Source organism: Hyaena hyaena, unplaced genomic scaffold (assembly GCF_003009895.1).
Source record: "Hyaena hyaena isolate Hyena2069 unplaced genomic scaffold, ASM300989v1 scaffold_142, whole genome shotgun sequence".
Classification (NCBI taxonomy): Eukaryota; Metazoa; Chordata; class Mammalia; order Carnivora; family Hyaenidae; genus Hyaena; species Hyaena hyaena.
The window spans coordinates 1,438,592-1,464,073 of NW_024080774.1; the positions used below are offsets into that span (position 1 = coordinate 1,438,592).

Here is a 25,482-nt window from a genome sequence, read left to right on the forward strand (position 1 = left end):
TGGCTGCACCAGTTTGCGTTCCTGCCCACGGCACACGAGGGTTTCCTTTTCTCCGCTTCCTCGCCAACGCTTGTTAACATTTTTGGTGACGGACGGTCTGACTGGTGCGTAGTGATGTCTGCTTGCACTTTGGGACTGAGCCGTTCCCTGTGAGGCCTGACTCTGTACGCTGCCAGCATGGAGTTGAAGGGCAGCATCCTGGCTGGTGTCACAGACCTGTGTGCCGTGGGAAGGATCCCCTGCACACCCACCACAGCGCCGTAAGGTGCACGGTGAGCGCAGAGGACCCACACAGGCCCGCCCAGGCTGCTCTGTCGTCACGCAGGGGCTTCTCAGCAGCGCCGTGGCCAGGCGCCCTGGCAGTGAGGACAGGCGCGGGGACCGTGCACGTGTCCCCGAGCGGCAGAGGGCCATTCCACAGACCCTCATGGGCTGCTCTTTGGAGGCACCTTCTTCTTCTTTTGTTTTCTTAGTTTATTGTTAAGTTGGTTTCCATTCAACACCCAGTGCTCATCCCCACAAGTGCCCTCCTCCATGCCCGTCTCCCCCCTCCCCACCCACACCCATCAGCCCTCAGTTTGTTCTCAGCATTCGAGTCTCTCATGGCTTGCCTCCCTCCCTCTCCCTCCTACCTCCCCCCTTCTTCTCCCCCACGGTCCTCCATTAAGTTCCTCCCAATCCCCCTATATGTGCAAACATGTGATATTTGTCCTTCTCTGCCTGACTTATTTCGCTCAGCATAACACCCTCAAGGTCCATCCATGTTGCTACACGTGGCCAGATTTCATTCTTTCTCATTGCCATGGAGTATTCCATCATGTAGATAAACCACATCTTCTTCCTCCATTCGTCCGTTGATGGACACTTAGGCTCTTTCCATGGTTTGGCTATTGTGGAGAGTGCTGCTGTGAACATTGGGGTACATGTGCCCCTATGCATCAGCATTCCTGTGTCCCTTGGGTAAATTCCTAGCAGTGCTACTGCTGGGTCCTAGGGGAGTTCTGTTGTTAATTTTTTGAGGAATCTCCACAGTTTTCCAGAGGGGCTGCACCAGCTTACATTCCCACCAACAGTGTAGGAGGGTGGGAGGCACCTTTTGTCCCAGGTGACGGTGTCATGTGATGGCTCATGGGCGTCCCCACCCCGTGTGCATATTTTGGCTCCAGTACGCACATAGTTGTGTCCCACACGGTTTAACCTGAAGAAGGGCTTCGTTCTCTTCCCAAGTTTCCCCCGCCCAGATCACAGCTGCAGGAGCAAACGGCCGGTGTTCCGGATGGACCACCGGTGGGGTGTCCCCCATTTCCGCGCTGCTCCAGGCCTGGGATGCACGGGGCACCTTCCGTGCCCCTCTCATGGGCGCTCCCCACGCCCTGAGCACCGCCGTCTCTTTGTTCCTGCAGATACCGAGCGGCTGTATTCCGTGGTGTTCCAGGAAATCTGTGACCGCTACGGAAAGGACTATAGCTGGGACGTCAAGTCCCTCGTCATGGGGAAAAAGGCCTTAGAGGCGGCGCAGATCATCATCGACGTGCTGCACCTCCCAGTGAGCAAGGAGGAGCTGGTGGAAGAGAGCCAGACCAAGCTGAAAGAAGTCTTCCCCACGGCCGCGCTGATGCCAGGTACCGCGCCCTCACGGTCACGGGGTCATACGTGTGCGTCCAAAAACCTGTGAACAGCATTTCTTTATTTCTTTTTTTTTTTTTTAACATTTATTTTTGAGGGGGAGAGAGAGACCTAGCACAAGCAGGGGAGGAGCAGAGAGAGAGGGAAACACAGAGTCCGAGGCAGGCTCCACACTCCGAGCTGTCAGCACAGAGCCTGATGTGGGGCTCGAACCCACAAACCGTGAGATCATGACCTGACGCAAAAGTGTGACACTCAACCCACTGAGCCACCAGGGCGCCTGTGTTCCGATATTATCTGAAGATTATATTCGAGACAGAATTGCTTCAAAGTTTAATGAGTGGCTTTGCCTTTTCCTGTTCACAAGCAGGTAGAGCGTTGTTTCGGTGAATAATTAAACTTTAGCAGATTGATGATAAACAACCAGTTAAATCTTGCCAAAGAAGCCTAATTTTTTTTTTTTAAGTTAAAGGCATAATTCATTTTCAGCATGTCTGTTTGTGTGCCCTTTGCCCCTTTCTTTGCTTGTTTTTCTTTGAAAGCAAAGATGACTTTTCTCCCTTGGGGCTTGTTAACTAAAGATCGATCAGAACTGAATTGCCTGCTATTTCTTGCTAAAAGTGAGGAGGTCAGGAATGTTCTAGATAACAGGGCTGAAAGACTCTTAAAAATGGAGTGCCATTTTAAGAATCTTCCAGAAAAAAAGATGAGCACTTCGTCTTTGGAAGACTTGATATGAGAGGAGAAAACAAAAGTAATTGTAATTACAACAGTAATTTTGGATTTAAGTTTGTATTGATGAAATGTGTTGTTTTATTTTTAAATATTGATACATATACCCAAAAGTGCAAATTGACTATTTCCAGAACTAGAGAATGAATATTCGATAGAGACCATGCTAATCCCAGTGACGTGTCACATAGTAACCACGTGGGCTGTGCTTGGCCGACACACATATCTGACCCTCAGGCGTGGGTACAAGCTCTGTCATACCCACCGTCTGGACCTGTGCCCACTGACTTACCCTGACGAGCCTCAATCATGGAAACCCATCCAGACGGTGAATTTGTATTACTCCTGGTAAGAGACTCACAGGACAAAACTCACCGTCTCGTCCATCTGCTAAGTGTCCAGTCGGGGGTGGTAAGTAGGTTCACGCTGTTGGGCCCAGGTCCCCACCAGCCACCTCTAAAACTTCTTCACCTTGCGAAACAGATTCTGCATCCCCATGAACCACTAAATGCCCACCAACCCCTGGGTTCTATTAGTAGTCACTGTAAGAACCGGAGGGATAAGCTGCGTTAGTTCACATGCTTTTGGGTGTTTCTGGGTCTTCCATGGGGAAATGCCTGCTTAGGCTTGTCCCGCTTTTAAAATACGGTTAATTTTTGGTGGTTGTTAAGCTGTACGAGTTCTCTCTGTTTCTGGATAAAACCTTTATCAGATGCATGGTTTGCAAATATTTGTGTTTCCTATTTCATAGGTTGCTCTTTTCCCCATCTCGATTGTGTCCTTTGGGCAGATTTAAAAAAAAAAAATTATGTTTATTTTTGAGAGAGAGAGAGACAGTATGAGCAGAGGGTCAGAGAGAGAGGGAGACCCAGAGTCTGAAACAGGCCCCAGGCTCTGAGCTGTCAGCACAGAGCCCTACGCAGGACTTGAACCCATGAACAGTCAGATCACGATCTGAGCGGAAGTCGACGCTTAACCGACTGAGCCACCCAGGCACCCCTGATGTGCAGAATGTTTTAAGATAGATGCAGGCCCACTTTGCTCTGTTTGCTCTCATTGCCTGTGTAATTTTGGTGTCCTATCTAAGACGTTATAATATCCAATTTCATAAAGGTTTCCCACGTTTTCTTCTATGAATTTTCTGCTTAAGGTCTTTAATTAATCTTGAGTGGATCTTTGCGTGTGGGATAGGGTCTCACTTCATTCTTTTGCATTTAGATGTCCCATATTCCCAGTTTTGTGGGAGTTTGTTGAAGAGACTGCCCTTTCTTCCCTAACGAATGGTCTCAGCATCTTGTTGAAGATCATTCAGTCATATGTTTGAGGATTTCTTTCTGTGATTTCTGTTCTATTCCATGAGTCAGCACACCAGTACCATGTTCCTTCAGATGCTATAACTTTGTTTTCAAATGGAGAAATGTAAGACCTCCAACTTTTACTTTTCTTTTCAATTTTTTTTTTAATTTTTATTTTTTTTTAACATTTATTTTTTGTTGAGAGAGAGACAGAGTGTGATCATGGGAGGGAGGGGCAGAGAGACAGGAAGATAGAGAATCCAAAGCAGGCTCCAGGCTCCGCGCTGTCAGCACAGAGCTTGACACGGCCCACAAACGATGAAATCATGACCTGAGCTGAAGCTGGACCCTTAACCAACTGAGCCACCCAGGCGCCCCTTCCTTTTCAATATTTTTGTGGCTATTAAGAGTCCTTGAAAGTCTATGTAAATTTTAGAATGGATTTCTGTATTTTATGCAAAAAAATGTCAGTAGGATTTTGGTATTGATTGCTCAGAATCTGTATATTGCTCTGGGTAGTGTAGACATTTTAACGAATCCGATTTTCCACTTCATGAACATGAAGTGTCTTTTAATTTTTTTTTAGCAGTGATTTGTAGTTTCAGTGTACAAGTCTCTTGCTGTCTTAAAAACTGTATTCTTTTTCGATGTACTATAAAGGCAATTGTTTGAACTTTCTTTTCAGATCATTCACAGTTACTGTATAGAAATGCAACTGCCTTTTGCATGTTGACTTTTGTTTCCTGCCATGTTGCTGAATTTATTAGTTCTAACAGTTTTTGTGTGTTTGGAATCTTCTGGGTTTTTTTTACAAAGACAAGATCATGGCATTTGTGAACAGAGATCGCTTTCCTTTTTCCTTTACAATTTGGATGCCTCTTGTTTCTTTTTCTTGCTTAATTGCTCCGGTTAGGACGTGAGTACTGTGCATAAGAGTGACAAGAGAAAGTGTCATTATCTGGTCCTGATCTCAGAGGAAGAGCTTCCAACCTTTTTCTATTAAGTATGATGTTAGCTGTGAGCTTTTCATAGAAGGCCTTTTTTATGTTGAGGTAGTTTTAGTGTGCCTAGTTTTCCTTCTCCAGTCTCAGTGTTTATAGGATGAAAAGGTATTGACTTTTGCCAAATGGTTTTTCCATCTCAATTGACATTGTCCTTCATTTTTTTAAAAAAATATTTTTATTTATTTCTAGGAGAGAGACAGACAGACAGAGTGAGCAGGGGAGGGTCAGAGAGAGAGGGAGACACAGACTCTGAAACAGGCTCCAGGCTCTGAGCTGGCAGTCAGCACAGAGCCCGACGCGGGGCTCGAACCCACGAACCGTGAGATCATGACCTAAGCGAAAGTCGGACGCTTAACCGACTAAGCCACCCAGGCACCCCTGTCCTTCATTTTGATAATATGGTATATGACACTGATTTTTGTGTGTTGGACCATCCTTGTATTCCAGGAATAAGCCCCACCTGGTCATAGTGTATAATCCTTTTAATATGCTCTTGAAATCGGTTTGCTAGGATTTTGTTGAGTATTTCTTCATCAGTATTCACCACAGATATCGATATGTAATTTTCTTGTAGTGTTTCTTTCTGTTTTCCTAGGAGGGTAATGTTGGTCACATAGAATGAGCGTATGTACCCTCCTCTTCACAGTTTTGGAAGAGTCTGAGGACTATTGGTGTTAATTTCTCCTTAATTGTTTGGTAGCCTTCACCAGTACGGTTCATTTCTTTGTTAGGAGGCTTCTGATTCCCGAACCAATATCCTTACCATTTTAGATCTGATCTGGCTTTCTCTTTCTTGATTTGACCTTGATAGGATGTATGTTTCTAGCAACTTAACCATTTTTCTAGGTTATGCAGTTTGTTGCCATACACCTTATATTCTCCTAAAATCTTTCCCCCCCTCTCCCTGTGGCACTGGATTTAACGTCTCCTGTTTTATTTCTGATTTTAGTTGTTTGAACCTTCTCTTGTTTTTTGTTAGTTAATCTAGCTAAAGATTTGTCTGTACAGTTAATATTTGACGTAGATTATCTTTCAGCATTTTACACACCAAGCACCTGTCATGTATTAAGCACACAAATACCTTTTTTCTTCCTTATCCACCCAAACCTTTTAAAGGCTTTTCCTTCTTGCGTTTTTTTGTCCTGTATTTTAAGGTACACTTGTGATGCGTTCCACTATAGTGTCCAGGAGATAAGACATCTTCAGCAGCTGGCGTGGTCGTTTGCCAGAATGCTAAGAGGTCTAGGTTATGAACTGTGTTTGGCCATCCAGTCAATACTGTGTTCCCGTGTGGCTTTTCTAGTCACCAGCTGTAACTTATGTAAGGTGTCAGTCATAGATGATCACAGAAGGTCACCGAATCCAGGAATTTGTACCTTACAGGTGAGGCCGGAGTACTTCCTCAGTGATAGCTTAGTCCTACAGAACTTCCCTGGATGACTCCTTCCCCCACCACCTTTCCACCTCTTGTACCCAGAGGGTTACATAAAGGGCCTATCTCTTGCATTCTGTGAGTCTTCCTTCTCCAACAGAGGATCTTTTGTGTATTCTTCCCTGACCTTTAGCCTCTCCGATGAGAGTACATATTGATATCAGTGATGCCAGCGTGTGCCTTTGTAAACACGGGGCCATTTCCACCCCACACCCAGACTGAGAGGCGAGCTAAGCATGAGCACACTCCCAACAATAAGGGAAAGGCCAGGACAATAGCAGGAAGAGAAACCTCACAGCGTCCTGACCTGCTGGGTCACAGCAGGGACTACAGTCCACATGCCGCCGTCACAGTCTGACGGGCTTAGGGTGCAACACCACAGTTAAAAATCATACTGATCCGAAGGGGAAGAAAACCGGGAAGGAAGACGTGTGGCCGACTGCAGGAACACAGGAAAGGCTCTCTGCAAACCTGCTGATCTGGAAACACGTATCTCTGTAGTGCTTCTGTTCCGCAATACCCCAGTCCCAAAAATAATGATAAGGTAGGGCAGGTTTTCTACCCTAAGGGACATTCGTGCTTCACCCCCATCACCGCTACCTTCTGCATCCCACCGGTCTCCTCTTGACCTGAGCCAGAGCTGGAATGCACTAGAAATAGGATCCCCTGGAGCCGTGGGGACAGTGAGTGTATTCAGAAGAGAGGCCACCATCGTTTTCTAGAGCCCGGCGCTCATTGTGTCCCCTCACCGCTCTGTTCCCATTATTGCACTGTGCCTGGTCACACAGCCCTGGACGACATTTATCTCTTCTCGTTCCGAAGGTGCTTTCTGCTAGGGTGTTTTTGGTCGCGGAAGTCACCTTGAGCTTCTTAGAGAAGAAGGCTGCGCGTCGCGAGGGTGTATTACTAATTCACCGGCGTTCATTTTTTCATGCTTTCAAGGTGAGAGCTGCCGCCCACACAGGTATTTAGCAAGTTAAATTGGAGGAACGAATGGCAGGTTGCCAGGAGAAGCAGCCTGTGGTTGTGATGCGCGGGTGCGTCTCCCTGGGCCCCGAGCAAAGGGGACAGAGCCCAAGTATGATGCAAGGCCTGCCTTCCTGGGCGGGCCCGTCACCAGGGGCTCTGGCTGATTATAGTCCAAGAGCGCATCCCTGCTTGGACCCATCACCGGGAGGCAGGTCCTGATTATGCTCAAAGGGCACCTCTTCCTATGGATCCATCTGGAGGGATGATAACTCCTTTTATAATCCAGGGACACACCTTCACCTGGGCCCATCGCCTGGTGCAGTAGCTGACTGTAATCCTAGGGCACATCTTGGCTTGGACCAACCCACAGAGAACATGTATCTTGATTATGATTCAAGGGCACATCTTCTGGGCAGTAGCAGCTTCTTTATATAATCCAAGGGTACATATTCTCCTTGGCCATCTCCTATGATGTAGGGTTGTGTCCTTGCCAGGGTCCATCACCAGGGGGAGCAGCCCCTGATTGTGATGCAGGGCTGTGTTCTTGCCAGGGTCCATCACCAAGGTAAGCAGCCCCTGATTGTGATGCAGGGCTGTGTCCTTGCCTGGGTCCATCACCAGGGTGAGCAGCCCCTGATTGTGATGCAGGGCTGTGTCCTTGCCTGGGCCCACCCCGCTACCCAGAGGATGTGGCCGAATCTTGAGGCCTGAACACAGAGGCAGAAGGGACCTGAATCTTTCTTGCATCAGCAGACTCCAATGTGTCATTTTAAAGGAAATCTCTCCCTGCGAAGAGTTGGGCCATGAATGTTCCCAGCAGGAAATACTTTTGAGCGTTAAGTTTTGTAGGCATTTTCTACATGACTTAATTGGGAAGTGTAAGCCAGCAGTTAGTCAGGGGCTTAATTATTTTATGAAAATAGAGCTGCTTTAAATTGTAAAAATTTTAGGAGAAAAAGGTAAGTACATGGTTCATGTCTTATATGTTTTTTTGTGGCGTTAGTAGGTCTGGTGTCAAAAGTCGAAATAGATGTTGCATTACAGAAGAGAAATCCCTCACTTGGTAGGTAGGAAAACCTTTTAAAAATGTTCCTCATGAAACACGTTGCTCACTTACATTCTGTTTTCAGCAGATTCCTTCATGCATGGACTCCTGTAGTTCCATGAAATGTTTTGGCACAATTTAGCAAGCGTAACCTGGTGGAGAAGGCTAACACAGAGCAGGCGCCTTTTATGGTACGAAATCTTCCAGAAGGCCTCTGTGTTGTCCTGTGCTTTTACCAGCTTGCTCTTGGCCTCTGGGCCAGTCGAGAGGAGTATGACAAGCCGTATGCACACACTGTGGTCAGCCCCGCACCGCCCCCTCGCTCACGGCCGCCTCCACGGGCCGGTCCCCCGGTCCTCTGGGCCTTCTGTCCGCACTGCAGCGAGCCGATGGTGTTAGATCTCTTTCCTCCTTGCTCCGTAGGAGCCAGCTAGAAGCCTGGTGCACAGGCCCGGTGGCAGTGCTGTGGTGCCCGGGCTCCCCCCAGGGAGAGGCGGCTGAGGGAGCCGGGAGCCAGCAGGTGTGTCCTCAGAGGTGGGTGTGTGTGTGGGGGGGGCGGGGGTCCCTGCTCTCCCAGTGGGCTCTCCGTGTGCTCAGGGGCCGAGCGCTTCCGCCGCGCTGTGCTCTTCCAGCACACAGACCGGGGGTCCCCTGTAAGGACTCCCTCGAAGCAGCCGGTCCTCCCCAGGGCGGAGAAGCGGGCCCCGCTCGGGCCCGTGTCTGCTTGGCGTCACGGAGAAGCGCAGCCCGGCCGTGACGTGGGCGCACCTCGCCACCGTGCGCGCCCGCATGCCGCGTCTGCACAGGCCCTTCCTCCTCGTCCGCCGGGCTGTCTGATCTGTGTCTTTATGTCCCTCCTCCTTCATTCCTCCTTTCCCTCCTGTTTTCCCCACACCCTCAGTCGCCCGAGGCCATTACCAGCCACGTCCACAGCCTCCGTCCCTTTCTGCACACGGTCTCCGCCATCGAGCTGGGCAGCCGGCACCCATTCTCGTCCCGTCCCCGTACACGTTTCCTTTTTCTTCACTTAACCCTCAGACGCATCTGCTGCTGAGTGAGTGCTCCGGGGATATAAGGAAGGTCTCCTTCCCTGTGGGCTGTGGAGTCAGCTTAGGGGACGTGCGTGTCCCTGCATGTGAAAGCACACCATCGCATCCCGTTTCACGTCAGAAAGAAGTTCAGGACTCGCTGTGGATGGAGGTAGCAGTGGCGGCTTTGTGGCAGGCGCTCGAACTTGGGGCACACTGAGGAGACCATGTGAGATTTGGGTGGGTGAGCGCGGAGGGCCGTCCCAGATGGAAAAGGGAACAGGGGTGTCAACACATCAGATGGAAGTCTTTCTGGGACAGCTTCACGCTTGGCCTGTTGTGCTGATGCACTTGCGGACGAAAGAGGCACAGCTTTCGCTCGGTTAGTTCAGGTCCTCGGTCCCTTAATTGCTCACGGGTTTGCTCCTTCCGAGAGTGGAGAACCATTGGGATTTTTGAAGAGAAGGAGCGAAGCCACGCTGTGGGGAGGGCGAAGGGGCCTCTTCCTGGTTTACGGGACACGATAAGAAGGGCAGGGGGAGAGGTGGGCTGCAGCGGGGCCAGGGTAGAGCAACTTGACCTGAGGTGGACTCAGAAGGTCCGAGTGGACCACAGCCCCGTGTAGGATGACGGGGTCCCATGATGCTGGCCACAGTTCCCACTCAGCTGAGAAGCCAGAACTCAAAGTGAACTTGGAAGAGTCGGTCCTTGAGCGTCGAGGGTCTGGAGTTGCACAGTTGACTGCAGCAGACGGCACGTGCCAACAGAGGACACTCTCAGGACTGTTGTGCACGCACGAAACCCACTCGTCCACGAATGACAGGTTGGTCAGAAGTAGGAAACTGCCCCTTCGTGGTCACAAGCCACAATCAGAATGTCATGCCTCTCGACAAACCATGAGAGACTCTTGAATGCTGAGAACAAACTGAGGGCTGATGGGTGTGGGGGGGGAGATGGGCATGGAGGAGGGCACTTGTGGGGATGAGCACTGGGTGTTGTATGGAAACTAACTTAACAATAAACTATTTGTTAAAAAAAATAAAATAAAAAATAAAATCTTATCAACTTCTTTCAAAGAAAAAAAAATGTCACGCCTTTCGAGTTTTACTGTAATTATAACAAATACACTTGCTTCGTATAATACAAAAGGGTAGAAATCAGAAGTCCCTTGACTCCTACCCCGTGGCGATGACCGTTCCTTACTCCTTAATTGCGTATTTAGGGTGTATGCTTCCAGAGCTCACGATGCCTTTGTGTTTGTGTGTAGACACACACACACACACTCACTCACACACTCACTCACACCCACCTGAAAGGAATATGATAATTCACAAAGAGCATATGTGATTCGTAGTATGCCAGTGTTGCATTATTTAAATTATCTGTCAATTAAGCAAGCGAGAACTTTTTCTCTGGGATATTCGTTGAGTCTCCCTGTGACCCCCTGAGCTGCCTTGTCCCTCGGAAACAAGGTGCATGTACTCAGACAACCTTCCTGGAGCACTTACAGCCTGGTGTCGACGTGCAAGGTGCCCAATGAGGCCAGGGGCCGTGTGAAGAAGGCATCAACACGCTCCATGCCCGTTATGGGTGTGTGTCTCCCGCCGACTGAGCCTGGGAAGCCCAGAACACGCTCCCTCTGTCCTGTCCCGGATGTAAGCTGTGCGGGTCCGTGGCCGGCTGGTGGTGAAGCCCCTCTCCCTCGTCAGCATCAATCACACGGATGTCGCCGCTGGGTGTCAAGGACAGCCCGGTGTCGCCCTCCATGTTTTTCTCAGCTGTGCGCACGTCAGCGCCCAGTCCCCTGAGCATCTGCATTTCACACGCAGTGGCATCGAGGCCCACGGGATTGAAGTTAGCTTCCCAAAGACTATGGAGATTGGCGTTAGCCCCTGGCACGGGGCCAGGAACAGGGAGCTTCTGGCCATGGCCCAGTGCTGCCCGGTGATGTGGCAGCAGCCTCACATCGAGGTGGCCGGCCGGCGGACACTGCAGGGAAAAGGTCACAGCCTGTGTTGCTCCGTCTCCTCTCGGTTGTGCACAGGCCATGTAGAGAAGTCCTACCTGTCAGCGCCTTGACCTTCAACGTCTGCGTTTCCGGCAGCAGCTTGAATTTGTGGGCGCTTAGCTGACTCCCCAGCACCGGCGTGCCCTTCTTCGGTAGGCTGGAAATCCACTGGTGTTCCTTCGGCTCGGTGCATTCCTTGAGCGTGGCACAGGTAAAGGACATACGTCACAAGTGACAGGAAAATCACAAGCTCACAACTGTGATAATCCACCCACGTTCTCCGGGGCAGCCTTTCTCTCTAAGAAATAAAATTAGGCTCATATCCTCGAAAGTGTATGATTTCCAGGGATGGGGACGAGCCCTACAATCAGACTATTTGCTGGTCAGATGTAAGTAGCAAATGTGTAATGCTCTCATCCCTCCCTCCCTTTTATAAAAATACCAGGTTATTTGATGTTGTATACAGATACAATTCCTTTTTCTGGTCTTAAAATTTTGACGTTCAAACACTGCTAATTGCTTCCATTGTTATTTCCTAAATCAGAGCTGACATTCTAAAATGGGCAAAATAGGATACGTGTCATTTATTTCTGGGAGCCTAGAAATTACATGTCCGTGGACGTAAATATTCTCAAATTTTAAAGCATTACAGATTCTGTTTTTACACGTGTGGTTGCTTTTCCATGGATTGTCAAGTATCAAGAAGGATGACATAATGGATAAAAGAAGTCTGGGGGGTGGGGGTGTGTGTGCCTGCAGCATGGGTCAGGAGCTTGAGGCTGCACGGAAAGCCTCAGGCCGTGTGAGGAGCACGTGCTCTGCGCACAGGCACAGAGGCAGGTGTGGGTGCTGTGAGGTGTTGTACCCATGAGCAGCCAGGTTCCAGGGGGCCGGCTGGTGCGCCCCTACACCCACACCTCCATTATGGCCCACTGACTCCCGGGGGCGCTGTAGACGCACACACAGAACGGCGGGCATGTTCCTCTACAGTTTTGGTTTCAGAGACACGGGTACAACAGGCAACATGTTGGCACTGGGCCTTGATGATTGTTTTGCAGTGTTTCTTGACAATTTAAAACTATATTTCTTAAAGACTGAAACGGCTCTTTTTTTTTTTTTTAATTTTTTTAATGTTTTATTTATTTCTAGGAGAGAGAGAGAGACAGCGTGAGCAGGGGAGGGTCAGAGAGAGAGGGAGACACAGACTGAAACAGGCTCCAGGCTCTGAACTGGCAGTCAGCACAGAGCCCGACGCGGGGCTCGAACCCACGAACCGCGAGATCATGGCCTAAGCGAAAGTCGGACGCTTAACCGACTAAGCCACCCAGGCAGCCCCTGAAACGGCTCTTCTTAACAGCAGAGAAGAAGCAAGCCACGTGGGCCCCAACTGCACGGATACGGGCTGTGCTGTTTGTACACGGTTTTGTGCGTATCGACGTATGCACCATTCAGTCTTACAGCGGCCCCTGCGACCATAGGGGTGAGCCTCGAGGGCGTGATGCCGAGTGACATGAGCCAGTCACAAACGGACAGATGGGCACCCAGTCGGAGGCGGCACGTGGAGCCACCCCCTCGCAGACACAGAAAGTAAGGAGCGTGGAGAGACACGGAGTTCCTTGGGCTGGAGGATGGGGGACTTAGTGGCTGATGGAGAGTGTTTCAGTTTGGGAAGGCGAAGCGCCAGAATGAGAGGAGGCTGACAGCCAGCAACAACGTGAATGTACCCAACACTACGGCACCCCACACTTAAATGCCGTTAGTTTCATGTCATATGCGTTTTACCTCCATTCAGAAAAGTTATATTTCTTGTCTAAAAGGCCAGGGGCGTTGTGAGGGTGCTGAGTTGTCCTTCAGTAAATTCCTGGCACAAGCTAGAAAGCAGTGGTAAGCGTACATTCTGTCGACGTTGGTGTCAGTGCCGCAGAGTCTGGCGTCATGGGCACGCTCAGAGGGCATCTCATGCACGGCACTGCTGGGCACTTGTTGCGACTCACCCGCTGAAAGGGGGCGCCGGTCATTGGATGGTTCCCGCATCACCTGCTGTACTTCATGCCTTTCTCTGTGGGTCTCCAGCACACTGGACCCAGGGACGCGGCAAATCCTTGTTTTCCCTTACACAGTGACTCATTGCAGCATGGCCCAGAACAGCAACAGTTTTACATCTGAATCTTGTGTCCTGTCAGTGGGGGTGAGCCACAGGTTCAGAGACTCCGTGACGCGGGGTGTGGATCCTGTATCGTGTCAGTGGGGGTGAGCCACAGGTTCAGAGACTTCCGTGACGTGGGGTGTGGATCCTGTGTCATGTCAGTGGGGGTGAGCCACAGGTTCAGAGATTCCGTGACGTGGGGTGTGGATCCCGTGTCGTGTCGGTGGGTGTGAGCCACAGGTTCAGGGAAGTAAAATGAGCAACAAGCCCCTTGCCTGTGGCTCATACGCCATCCCCATACGACCTTCATTGACAATAAGAAGCACAAAGATATGCGAGTAGTGAAGTAAATGCATATTTTAGATTTGGTTTTTTTTTCCTGTTCTTAGCACTTCCTTGCATAAGCACACTTAGAAAGTTTTATCTTCTTTTTCAGATCTCTCATAGAGATGAAGAGTTAGGGAGCTATCAGCATTTGCTCTGTTATTTTCCTCCTGGGCTATAATACAAGGTTATTTAAATAGCTCTTCTGTGCACTGATATTGTCATGACAAAGCCTTAGAAGCAGCAACCTTAAAAGTGACTTGTAGTAAATAAAATTAACACTTTAATCAACTTACATCAAGTAAACAAAGGCACAGAATGAAATTTTTCCCCAGATTCTTCAGTGTTTTGAAATACAGCTCCTGTGAACTGCTCCGCTCAGATGCGCTCAGATTTTTTTCTGTAAATACAGTACAGTTCTGTTGATGTGTTTTTTATGATTTTCTTAATCACGTTTTCTTTTCCCCAGCTTACTGTATTGTAAGAATACAGCATATGATATAGATCACATACAAACTGTGTGTTGATTGACTCTTACCGATACCCTCTTTATAGTTCACATCAGGGGGATCAGTTATCCATGCATTTTTACCTGTATGAGGCTCATCTCCCCCACCCCCATGTTGTTGAAGGATGCATGGTAGTTTGTCAGTTTCTTCAAGTATTAACAAAACAAATTTAAGAAAACATCCAAGTTCAATACGCTTTTTCAAAAGGAGGTTCCCAGGGAGCCTTGGGTGGCTCAGTCGGTTAAGCATCTTACTCTTGAGTTCAGCTCAGGTCATGATCTCCCGGTTTCTGAGTTTGAACCCCATGTTTGGCTCTGTGCTGACTGTGTGGAGCCTGCGTTGGATTCTCTTCTCCCTCTCTCTGCCCGTCCCCGTTCCTACTCTCTCTCAAAATAAATTAACTTAAAATTGATAAAAAATAAGAGTGTCCCAGCCTTTCTGCAGAAATCTGTGAAATCTGTAGAAGCCTAGGAGGCCCATCACTGCTTCTGTGCAGACAGAGCTCCTGATTATGGAGTCTTTTTTTTTTTTTTTTAATGTTTTTTATTTATTTCTAGGACAGAGAGAGAGACAGCGTGAGCAGGGGAGGGTCAGAGAGAGAGGGAGACACAGAATCCGAAACAGGCTCCAGGCTCTGAGCTGGCAGTCAGCACAGAGCCCGACGCGGGGCTCGAACCCACGAACCGCGAGATCATGACCTATGCGAAAGTCGGACGCTTAAGCAACTAAGCCACCCAGGCGCCCCGAAGTCTTTTTAATTCAGTCTCCTGAGACAGGTAATGAGCACCCCGTGCCATTTCTGTTTCCCGTCGAAGCCACACTTGGCCCGCATGCTCTGCTGTTGTCTGTTAGCAACACAGGACAGCGCACTTTACTCCGTTTTGGAAGCAGCCATCACTGATTCTGAGTTCTCCAGGTGACCTGGAACTTACAAAGAGCAGTGTTGTGACACGGGCTGGACGACTGTGTGGTGAGGCGAGACGGGGCTGGGGACTGGCCCTGAGGGCCGACGGCATACCCTCCCGCAACAGAGATCTTGTGTGGAAACCCACTGGCCTGGCGAGTGGACCGTCTAGATGCAGGATAGTACATGGGATCGAAATGTCGGTTATCTCTTAACTTGCTGGCAATGGACATTTTCTGAACATCCCGCGATTCAGAAAATAACGTGCAACTTCCGACTCAGATGCCCTCTGGGTTGTGTGAACTTGAATCATCTGATTTTCTTGGTCTGTGCACAGCCTATGCAAACGGCAGTTTAATAAGGAGATTCTGAACATGTCGGTACATCAGACTGATTTAATTTTAATATGCACAGTTTTTGCCCATGAGGTATTTCTGCAGACTAAATTCCATAAGATGAAGAAAATCTTTTACAGATTTAAAAACTCTGCCCCTTTCTGGTTGCATTGAAATGGTGGACCTCTGATTAATAAAATATTCTGTATACGGCAAACGGTCCAGTATCCATAACGACATTTAACTGCATAGCACAGGAATTGAATGTTAGACATTTATAAACATTAATACAGCTGTATGCTAAGTATTTCCCCATTCGATATCACATTTTATTTTACTGTGTATATAATATGTATCAATATTTAATCTCTCAATGTTATTTTGACAGTTTGCTATGAAAATGCTCCAGTAATTTGAGCATAATTAGCAACTCGTTAAATGCGTGATGGAAGAAGGCATGGAAATTGGGGATTCATTTTCTGGAATGCTGACTCTCTGGTTAGGCCTCTTGCAGAATACCTATTAACTATGATACTTCCAAGTGACATCCCTGTGTCAGTCAGCAAACCCAGATCCCAGTGCCTGGCCGACTTCCTTCCCCACGAAATTCACCTCTTCTCTGCCCGCCCTTTCCACCGTCTCTTCCTCTTGCTTGTGCATCAGAGCTGTTTGCTGTCTGGCAGAGGTCGGGAGTCTGTTTCTGCGTTTTTGCCTTTGCACACCACACACGGTGCTGATCTCCACTCCTCAGCTCTGCCTTTGGAGCTGGAAGCAGCCACGGCCAGCAGGGATGTGAGCGGGCGAGCTGTGCTCCCACAAGGCTTTCTGTGTGGACACCGACATTGGAATCTCAAATCCTTGTTACACTGTTCTTTTGACTCTTTTGCCGTTTAAAAATAGGCGGGCTGGATGCACGTTTCACAGAAGGCAGGATAAAACTCAGGGCCCAAAGCACCACGGGGTGGGTGGAAATCCTGGGTGCAAGGTAGCGGGACCCCAGGACCCTCTGCCCCATTTTGTGCGTCCACGGTGCCGTCTTCCCCCACGCTGTTCAGGACACACGACTGTGTTCTGTCCGTAAAATCAAGGAGGCTTCAGCTGGGGAATGGTGAAGCTCATGGAGGGGGCGGGGAACGAGGAGGGGCCCATCTGCCCTCCGAGGCCCCTTCACCCCCACAACCAGCAGGAGTTGGGGCGCGCTTCCCCGGGGACGCGAGCCACCTCCTGACGCAGATGCAGTCAGAGCCGTGCAGGCGCACCACGGAAAAGCTTCCTGCGGGCGACGCCGTCCACCTAACCTGCACCCAGGCTCGCACCAGGGGACGGGCCCTCCTGCCCCTCGCGGCTTCTGGGGCTCCAGACGTCCCTGGGCTTGTGGCGGTGCCCCTCCGTCTCTGCCTCCGTCTTCACGTGGCCTCTTCCCCACGATTCTGTGCCTTATGCAGCTCACCCTGTAAATCCAACATGACTGCATGTCCAAATCCTTAATCAGTTACACACGCACAAACACCCTATTTCCAAATTAGGTCATGTTCTGAGGTTCTAGGTAGTCGTGGGTTTGGGGGAGGACGCTCTTGAGCTCGGCACAGCGCACGGCCCTGATTGGGAGTCCTCTGCGCAGGCCTCGTTGGCTGGTGGGCTTCGCCGTGGGGGGGCAGGGTTGTAAATGTGATGTGCGGGGAGGGGCCTGTGGCCTTGGGTCACCCGAGGATGCACATCCGAGCCACAGCACTGGGACCCGACCTCCCCTGCCCAGCTTATTGAAGGAAGGACGCTGTCTTGATCCACCAGCCTCCAGGACCTGGGGGCCCAGCCAGCGTGTGATGTTTCCACCTTTGTGTCTTAGCTCAGGCTCCTTCTCACAGCCCCGGGCCCTGGGGGACGTAAGTGCCACACGTTTATTTCTCACAGTTCTGGGGCTGCACCTGCACGGTCCAGCTGCCACATGGTCACGTTCGGGTGCAGTGTGTTGGTCTTCTCATAAGGCCGCGCATCCTGTGTGGCCCCCACCTCGTATACCCCCGTCGGGTTATATAACTGGGGGCCTCATATAACGCCACTTGTCTACCACAGGCTGTGTCTCCAGCATCACCTGGATGTTGGGCTTTAACACGGGAGTTGAGGGGGGCCTCCTTTTGGTCTAGAACAGTGAGTTTGTCCTGCCCGGATCCCCATCCCATGTGTAAATGAGCCGGTTTTCACACACACGTTCCCCACGTGATCCCAGCGGGCCACCAGCCGTAACGGGCGCACAGGAGCTGAGCAGCTGGAATTCAGACCAGGTCAGTGTGAGCTCGCACAGCGGTAGAGTCACAGGGAAGGGGCCTGAGCAGATGTGGCACACGGTCATCATCGCCCTGTTCTTGGCTGGCACGCGAATCCCCGTCCGGACCAGAGGAGCCTCTGCCTGTGTCCCCTCTCGGTGCTGACTGCGCCCTCGGGCCGGCTGTGCTGCTGGCCACGTGGGAAGAGCCCGGCTCCCTCCCGGAATCAGGACTTTGCAAGGGGCTGCCTCTCCCGCCAAGCCCGGGCTTCTCAGCCTCAGCACTGCTGACGTTTGGCTCTGCATCCTTCCGCCGTGGGGGCGTCGTGCACTGGGCAGCGGTGACCAGCGTCCCCGGTCCCCACCCAGCACGTGCCGATAGCACTTCCTTCCTCAGCTGCGACAACCAAAAGCCAGTCTGCATTACACGTGTCCCTCAGGGATACGCGCAAATGTGCCCCCACTTGAGAACCAGTGCCTTAGATAAAGCAGTAGGCCGGGAAGTCAGGGTCCGCCCGAATGCGGTCTGGGGCCGAGGGGAATTCCAGGCTCCCGAGCTGTGTTCCTGGTGAAGCACTACCTGCAAGGAGAGCCCTTCCCCGTAATGGTCATCCCTAAAAGCAGCCTGTCCCCCACCCCTGCATCCTGGCGCGAGGGTAGAGGTGTGGTCCTGTCCCTCACCGTCGCCATCCATAGGACAGAAGGAATTAGAAGGCACCCACAGAGGGGCCATGTGCTCAGTGCAAGTCAGTACTTGTTTGCCTCCCCTGGGGCTCTGAGCACACGCCGGTGTCCTTCCCTCACAAGGTGTAGACTGGAGAAGTCAGTCCCGTTAGAGTCCAGGTGCGGCCTAGTGCCTCCTGTGAGTGGGGACAGGTGTACAGACACCCCAGCCACCTCCCCACCCTCTCCCGGGACCCTCCGCGCCTCCCTGCTGGTGACCCCAGGGGTGACCTCCCCTTGCAAGCTCAGTGGAGTAGTCCAGTGCCTAGGCTGGGGCCGTGTGCCTACTGTATAGACAGCGCCTGGGCAGCTGTTCGTGTGTTCCTTTCTTCCTAATCTTTGCAGTTGACTGGTAACAATTTGTGGAATGTCCCTGTCCGCACATTTTTTTCACTTTCACTGTTGTGAATTTCACTCTTTTCTCAGATCAGGGCCCCCGGTTCTGGCCTCCTGCATGACCTCTGACACCCCGGGTCCGTGTAGTAGCTTCCTGCAGCTTCTATAGCAAAGGACCATACACTTGGTGGCTTGCAATAACAGAAATTTATGTTCTCACAGTTCTGGAGGCTGAGAAAGGCAAACTCAGGTCTTAGCAGGACCGTACACTGTCCTGAGCCTTGGGGGTGGGGGAGTCCATCCTTGTTTCTCGCAGCTTCTCGGAGCGCCAGCATTGATTGGCTTGAGTTCGTGGTTCCAATCCCTCCCTGTGTCTGCATAGAGCCTTCTCTCTGTCTCCCCTCTTGTCTTGTGGGGACCCCGTTGCTATGGTCTGAATGTTTGTTCCCCCCACAAAATTCATAGATTGAATCCCTGTCCTCCCAGTATACAGGTGTTAGGAGGTGGGGCTGTCGTGCAGTGATCAGGTTGTGGGGTGCAGCCCTCACCATTGAAATCCATGCCCATATGGATGAGACCCCATGAAGCTAGTGCCCATATACATGAGACCCCATGAGGCTAGCTCACTCCTTCTACCACGTGATCATGCAGTGACAGGTAGATTATGGACCAGGAGGCCCTCACCAGCCACGGAGTCTGGCTGCTCCCCATGCCCTGATGTTCAGCCTCCAGAAGTCTGAGAAATCAGTGTGTGTGCATAAGCCACCCAGTCTGGGCTCGTGTTGTAGCAGCCCAAACAGGCTAGGACACGAGCCACTGGGTTTATCCAGGGTGATCTTATTCTCAAGATCCTGAACCGCATCTGCAAAGATCTTTGTTTTCGAATAAGATAGTGGACTTGGGGTTAGGGCTTGGGCATATCTTTTTAGGGGACCAGCCATCAACCCATTACACTCAATTCCAGGCCTTTGATCGGTGACATCAAGGTGTTACCCTACCTGCCTTCTAAGGGATTGTGAGAGCCACCTGGTAAGAGAGGCAGTGTCTACTACCCCGTACACATGGGTGGGTCGGGGTGAGCAGGGGCCATGCGCTGTCACCAGAATGCACGTGTACAAGGTCCAGGCTGGGCAGAATCCTGCACCGTGTATCTGGTCCCAGCCCAGGGTGGGCGTCTGTTTTTCTTATGGGTAGCTGGACGGCCATTCATCAACAGACCTGGCCTCAGTAACACATGCCGTTATCTTCATAGGTCTCCCTCTAGACAAATCTAGACTCCGTGCCCCCTCCGCACTTCTCAGTGGCGTGCACACTTCTGTATGAGTTTCGTCTCCCCCATACCGTTAACCTCTCACCGGAGCTCTGTGCTACACGTGAGGCCCGAGCCAGTAGTAGGGTCTCCGTGGATACATCCACTCGGTGAATTCCAAAGAAATTCTTTATAAAGAGCTCATGTCAGCTCTCCATCTTTTCTACATTTTCCCTTTTCCAAATCCATTTTAACGGCAGCATCCGTGTTCTCTCTCATCGATCTTGGGTCTTTAGGACGAAGTAAAGGGAAGCATCTTCTTATAAAGACTGCTGATGCTTCACATTTCTTATTTCTTCCCCTGTAGATTAATCCTTTGAGAGCTGGTTCTTTGTAGCAATAGATATCTGTCTTTCTGCCCTCCCCTTAAACCGACTTAAGCACACCATGGGCCAGAAGCTGTTAGCTGGATTTCATTTATATACTTAAGTAACCAGCTTCTCTGCAGGACAGAACCTGATTTACATTTTTAGTCTTTTACTTCTCAGGGGCAGTGACTGAGTATGGGAAAGTTGGCGTACAGTCGTTAAAGGGTACAAAAGTTTTTTAAGGAGTCAGCCAGTTACGCATCCAGATTTCTCAGTGACTTTATCCCAGTCTTGTAGATGACGGTGGTGATGATGATGATGACCAGAGCCAACATTTATGTGGGGCTTCCTGTCAGGCTTCTCAGCTGACTGCGTGCATGACTGTCCACAGAGAGCACAGAACATGACCTAATTTGGAAATAGGGTGTTACAAGCGGGCTGAGTGTTTAGGCATCTTTATGCTTGCAACGAATGTATTCAGACTGCATAGACACTGACTATATACAAGACTTAAACACTGGTTGAAATAGTTTTTAAGTGTGAAGGTGTTATAACATGAGATGTATGCATCTGTAGTTTTCTTGTCTAGCTATTGTCCTGTTTCAGTGTCAGAGAAGTACTTGGTCTCATGAAATGAATCGGGACCTGTTCCCTCCTATTTTCTGAAAAGTTTGTTCAGAATTGGTATAATTTCGGGGTGCCTGGGTGGCTCAGTCGGTTAAGCTTCCGACCTCGGCTCAGGTCATGATCTCACAGTTTGTGGGTTCGAGCCCCGCGTCGGGCTCTGTGCTGACAGCTAGCTCAGAGCCTGGAGCCTGTTTCAGACTCTGTATCTCCCTCTCTCTCAGACCCTCCCCTGCTCATGCTGTCTCTCTCTCAGAAATAAACAAGACATTAAAAAGAAAAAGAATTGGTATAATTTCCTCCTAAAGTTTTTGATAAGTTCACCAATGAGGCCATTCAATCCTAGATACAGGATGGTTTTTAACCACGAATTCTTTACCATGAATAGGGCTGTTCAGGTTATTACTATCTTCTTGAATGAGCTTTGTATCTTTCAAAGAACCTATCCATTTCATCTAAGTTATTAAATGTATCAGCACAAAGTTGCTCATAATAGTATTTTTTAGTCCTTTTAATGACTTTAAGGATCTGTGATGATGTCCTCTGTTTGATTGCTAGAACTGGTGAATTTGGATCTTCCTTCTTTGTACTTGATCAATTTGGCTAACAGTCTGCCAATTAAATTAAACTTTTGAAAGAACCAGCTTTAGGTTTAAGTGATTTTCTGTATTCTCTTTTATGTTCTTTCATTGATTTTTCTCTCTTCTTTTTTTTCTTCCCTTTCTTTAGTTTGCTTTAACTTGATTTTGCTCTTTACCTTCACTTTCTTGGGGTGAAAAGCTTTAATCATTGGCTTTCATTCTTCCGGTTTTTAGAGTACTGATTTGAGACCATCTTCTTCTGTAATACAAACATTTAGTGCCATAAGTTTTTTATAAACACTGTTTTAGCCACATCTCCAGAATTTTAATATGTTATCTTTTTGTTCTCTACAGAATATTATCTAATTTCCCTTTGTGACTTCATCTTTGACTCATGTCTTACGTAGAAGTGTGTTGTCTCATGTCCTTTTTTCCCCACATAACTTTCAGTTATTGATGCCTATTTTAATTATATTTTGTATGATTTCAATTATTTTAAAATGTTTTAGAATTTTTTTATAGCTCATGGATTCATGTTGTATCTTGTTGAGTGTTCCACATGCCCTTGAAAATAATTTGTATTCTGCTGTCTTGGGTGATGCGTTATGTAAATGTCAGTTCAGTTAAGTTGCTTGATAATGTTTTTGAAGTCTGTTGTATCCCTACTTTTTATCTGTTCCTTCAGTTACTGACAGAGGAATTTGAAACCTGAGTTTGTTTCTCCATTCGGTTTTATTAGTTTTTGCTTTACGTGTTTTGAAGCTCTGTTACTTGATGCATACACATTTGGAATTAGGTCTTGTTGGTGAATTGACCTTCTTGTCATTATGCGATGTCCCTAGTTATCTCTGAGAACCGTCATTCACTGTTCTAAAGTGCACTTGTCTGCTGTTAATATAACTACCCAGTCTTTTGATTAGTAGTTACATAATACACGGTTTTCAAACCATTTATTTTTAACCTGAGTATAATTAAAGTAAGTGTGTAACTGGATATTACTTTCGTTTTTGTGTTATTTTTTTTCCCCTTCTAACGTGGGCATACTTATAATGTTTATACAGATTCTGTAAGGTCATGATCTGCTAATTTCTTCATCGCAGTCATTTCTCTGTCCATTTCTATTGATCACTTTTTTTCTCCTGTCCATATATTGTGTTTGTGTACTTTTGCGTGGGCATGGGAACTCTTTTTTTTTTTTAATATTTATTTTTGGGAGAGCATAAGTGCGGGAGGAACAGAGGGTGTGAAGTGGGCTCTGAGCTGTCAGGCTGATAGCGGCAAGCCCACTGTGGGTCCTGAACTCACAGACCTTGAGATTATGATCTGAGCTGAAGTCTGATACTCAACTGACTGAGCCACCCAGGTGTCCCAAGGCATGGTAACTCGTGATTGGATGTCAGACGGTATGAATGTCACATCCAGTGGAATGCTGGATTTTGCTTTCTTTTTTAAAAAGTTTTTGGGGCACCTAGGTGGCTCAGTCGGTAAGCGTCTACTTCGGCTCAGGTCATGATCTCGTGGTTTGTGGGTTCGAGCCCCGCATCGGGCTCTGTGCTGACAGCTCAGAGCCTGGAGTCTGTTTCAGATTCTGTGTCTCCCTCTCTCTCTGACTCTCCCCTGCTCACATTGTCTCTCTCTCAGGGAAAAAAAAAAAAAAGTTTTAACATTTTCCTGGCACAGAGTTAAGATGCACGCCTTCCTTTGAACATCTCAGAACTATTTCTCTTAAGGGTCAGGCACTGACAGTATTTGTTGCCTTTGTGAGCAGCTTTAGGTGTTGAACAAGCAAAATAACCATGTCGATCTTTTCTGTTGCAACTAAGAAAGTAGGAACACAGCCTCATGCAGTTACTAAAGCAGTAATGATTATACAATTATTTAAAATATTATTTTAGGGGTGCCTGGTGGCTCTGTTGATTAAGTGTCCAGCTGTTGATTTCCCCTAAGGTCATGATCTCGTGAATTGTAGGTTTGAGCTCTGTGTTGGGCTCTGTATTGACAGCACAGAGCCTGCCTAGGAAGAGATTCTCTCTCTCCCTGTCTCTCTGCCCCTCCACTGCTAGCTCTCTGTCTCTCTCAAAGTAAATAAACATAAAATAAAATGAAATCATACTTACTGTAGATAATTAGTGCTGTGTGTGGATTTAGTCACTGACATGATCAGAACGGTTTAAAGGTGGAAAGTACCGGTGTGGCTGACACGCTTCTGGTAAGCTCCCTGTGTCCGCCGGCTCCGTGCAAAGCGATACTACCCTGCACGGTCCGTGAACTTACTCTTTGCAGTCAGCGCGAGTGTGCGAAACGGTGCTCTCCTGTGAGGCTTGCTGGCCTTGCTCAGCTGCGATAAGCACCGTCTGTTTTATGCTCTCTTCCCTTATCAGCTGCTGCTGCAGCTTTCTGTGAGCCCGGCCTTTCTGCTCGACCTCTGGTCCAAGGCCTTTCATGGCTTCCCTTCCCAGCAGTGTGAGGAGGGATTGGACTGCTTTCAGTCAAACAGGGAGTTTTCTCAGAAAACACCAGCAGCACAGTCATTGCATCTTCATTGCTTCAGGAAAGGAAACCAAACAACCTGGGCCGCTAAGCGCAGAGACCCCTCCCTGGGCTCACTTGGCCTGGTTTCCACCTTTCAGCTAGAGCCGACCAGCAAACGAAGCCGCATTTCTTTCCGGCAGGATTGCCTTCTGTTACTTTGGGAAATGCTATCGAGAAGCCCTGATAGGTTTCGGGTTTGGTTTTGAGTCGGTGTGTTTCAGGGCCTCTGAGCACCCCGTGCAGCCCCTCTGTGTCGGGGTGAGACCCTTCCTGACGGGAGGCGGCAAGGAGTCGTGGTCACAGAGCCAGCGCACAGGCTGCAGGGCGCCTTCTGGCCCGGGCGTCCCCCAGCCCCTCTCACGGTGTCCCCTCCTGCTCCCCAGGGGTGGACAGACTGGTGCGCCATCTGCGCGCGCACGGCGTGCCCCTGGCCGTGGCCACCAGCTCCGGCCGCGCCTCCTTCGAGATGAAGACCAACAGTCACCAGGACTTCTTCAGCTTGTTTGACCACATCGTTTTGGGGGACGACCCCGAGGTGAAGAATGGGAAGCCAGACCCCGACATATTTCTAGCCTGTGCCAAGCGGTTTTCCCCGGCTCCGCCCATGGACCAGGTAAGCCCGGCAGCCATGAGACCTGGTCGCCACCCAGGGGGTTTGACCCGATCCTTGGCGCCTTGTGTTCATGATGGACGGCGGCCTCGACGGTGACACCATGAGGCTCAGAGACAAGGGCAGGGGTGTGGCCAGGGGAGCTCATGGCGGGTTGTGGGGCGCATGCTACCCCCCACCATCCCCCCGCGTCACCAGGCCAGCAGTCTGGGGCGTGCATACGTTATCCCAGCGTCTGTCCGCCAGAAGCTGCAAGACGGACCGTGTGCAGCCAGGGGTCCCTTAGTGCTGTGGCCCCACAGCACCCGTCTTTGCAGTGAGCTGACTTCAAGGTGCAGGCTGACTGCAATATGAATGCAGGTCATCAGAACACACTTTTCTCCCCCCATATGCTTCTCAAGGGATGTTTGTTACTGCAGAGTGTTTGCTCAGAGTGACCTGTGGTTTTATCACACAGCGTCCAGGCTTCTGTTTCTCTCCGGGAAGGAGTTGGGGCCCCAGTGCCCTCTCTGCCCTGTGTGAGCCACTTTGCTACGCAGGGCCCACAGTGGAGATGGGGCAAAGGGTTTGAAGATCGGAACCGAGTTTAGAAGCAGTGGATAGTGTTTGTTCAGCTTGGCTTCATTTCTCCTCCCCACACTGTTACTGCGAGGGTGGACGACTAAGTCCCTGCTGGGGCCTTATGCTGTTTCTAGAGGAAGGGGTGATGCTCTAGACAGGGGGCGGGCTCGCGGCTGACTGTGCGTCCCTGCAGATTCTAGAACAGGGAGAGGGTCTGAGGGGGGTGGGCCCAGGGCTGCCTGTGAACCCCTGCAGATCTCAGAACAACAGGGAGAGAG

The 25,482-nt window shown here is 49.7% G+C and overlaps 1 protein-coding gene across 2 annotated transcripts in view; it reads left to right on the top strand.

The window, feature by feature from the left end:
- LOC120235972 (pseudouridine 5'-phosphatase) overlaps positions 1-25,482 on the top strand; it is a 75,884-nt gene that overhangs the window by 33,525 nt on the left and 16,877 nt on the right. For both annotated transcript variants that reach the window (XM_039238557.1, XM_039238556.1), the window contains 2 exons: positions 1,404-1,622; positions 24,417-24,646. In XM_039238557.1, coding sequence (XP_039094488.1) covers positions 1,404-1,622; positions 24,417-24,646 — 449 coding nt within the window. The remainder of the gene's footprint in view (positions 1-1,403; positions 1,623-24,416; positions 24,647-25,482) is intronic.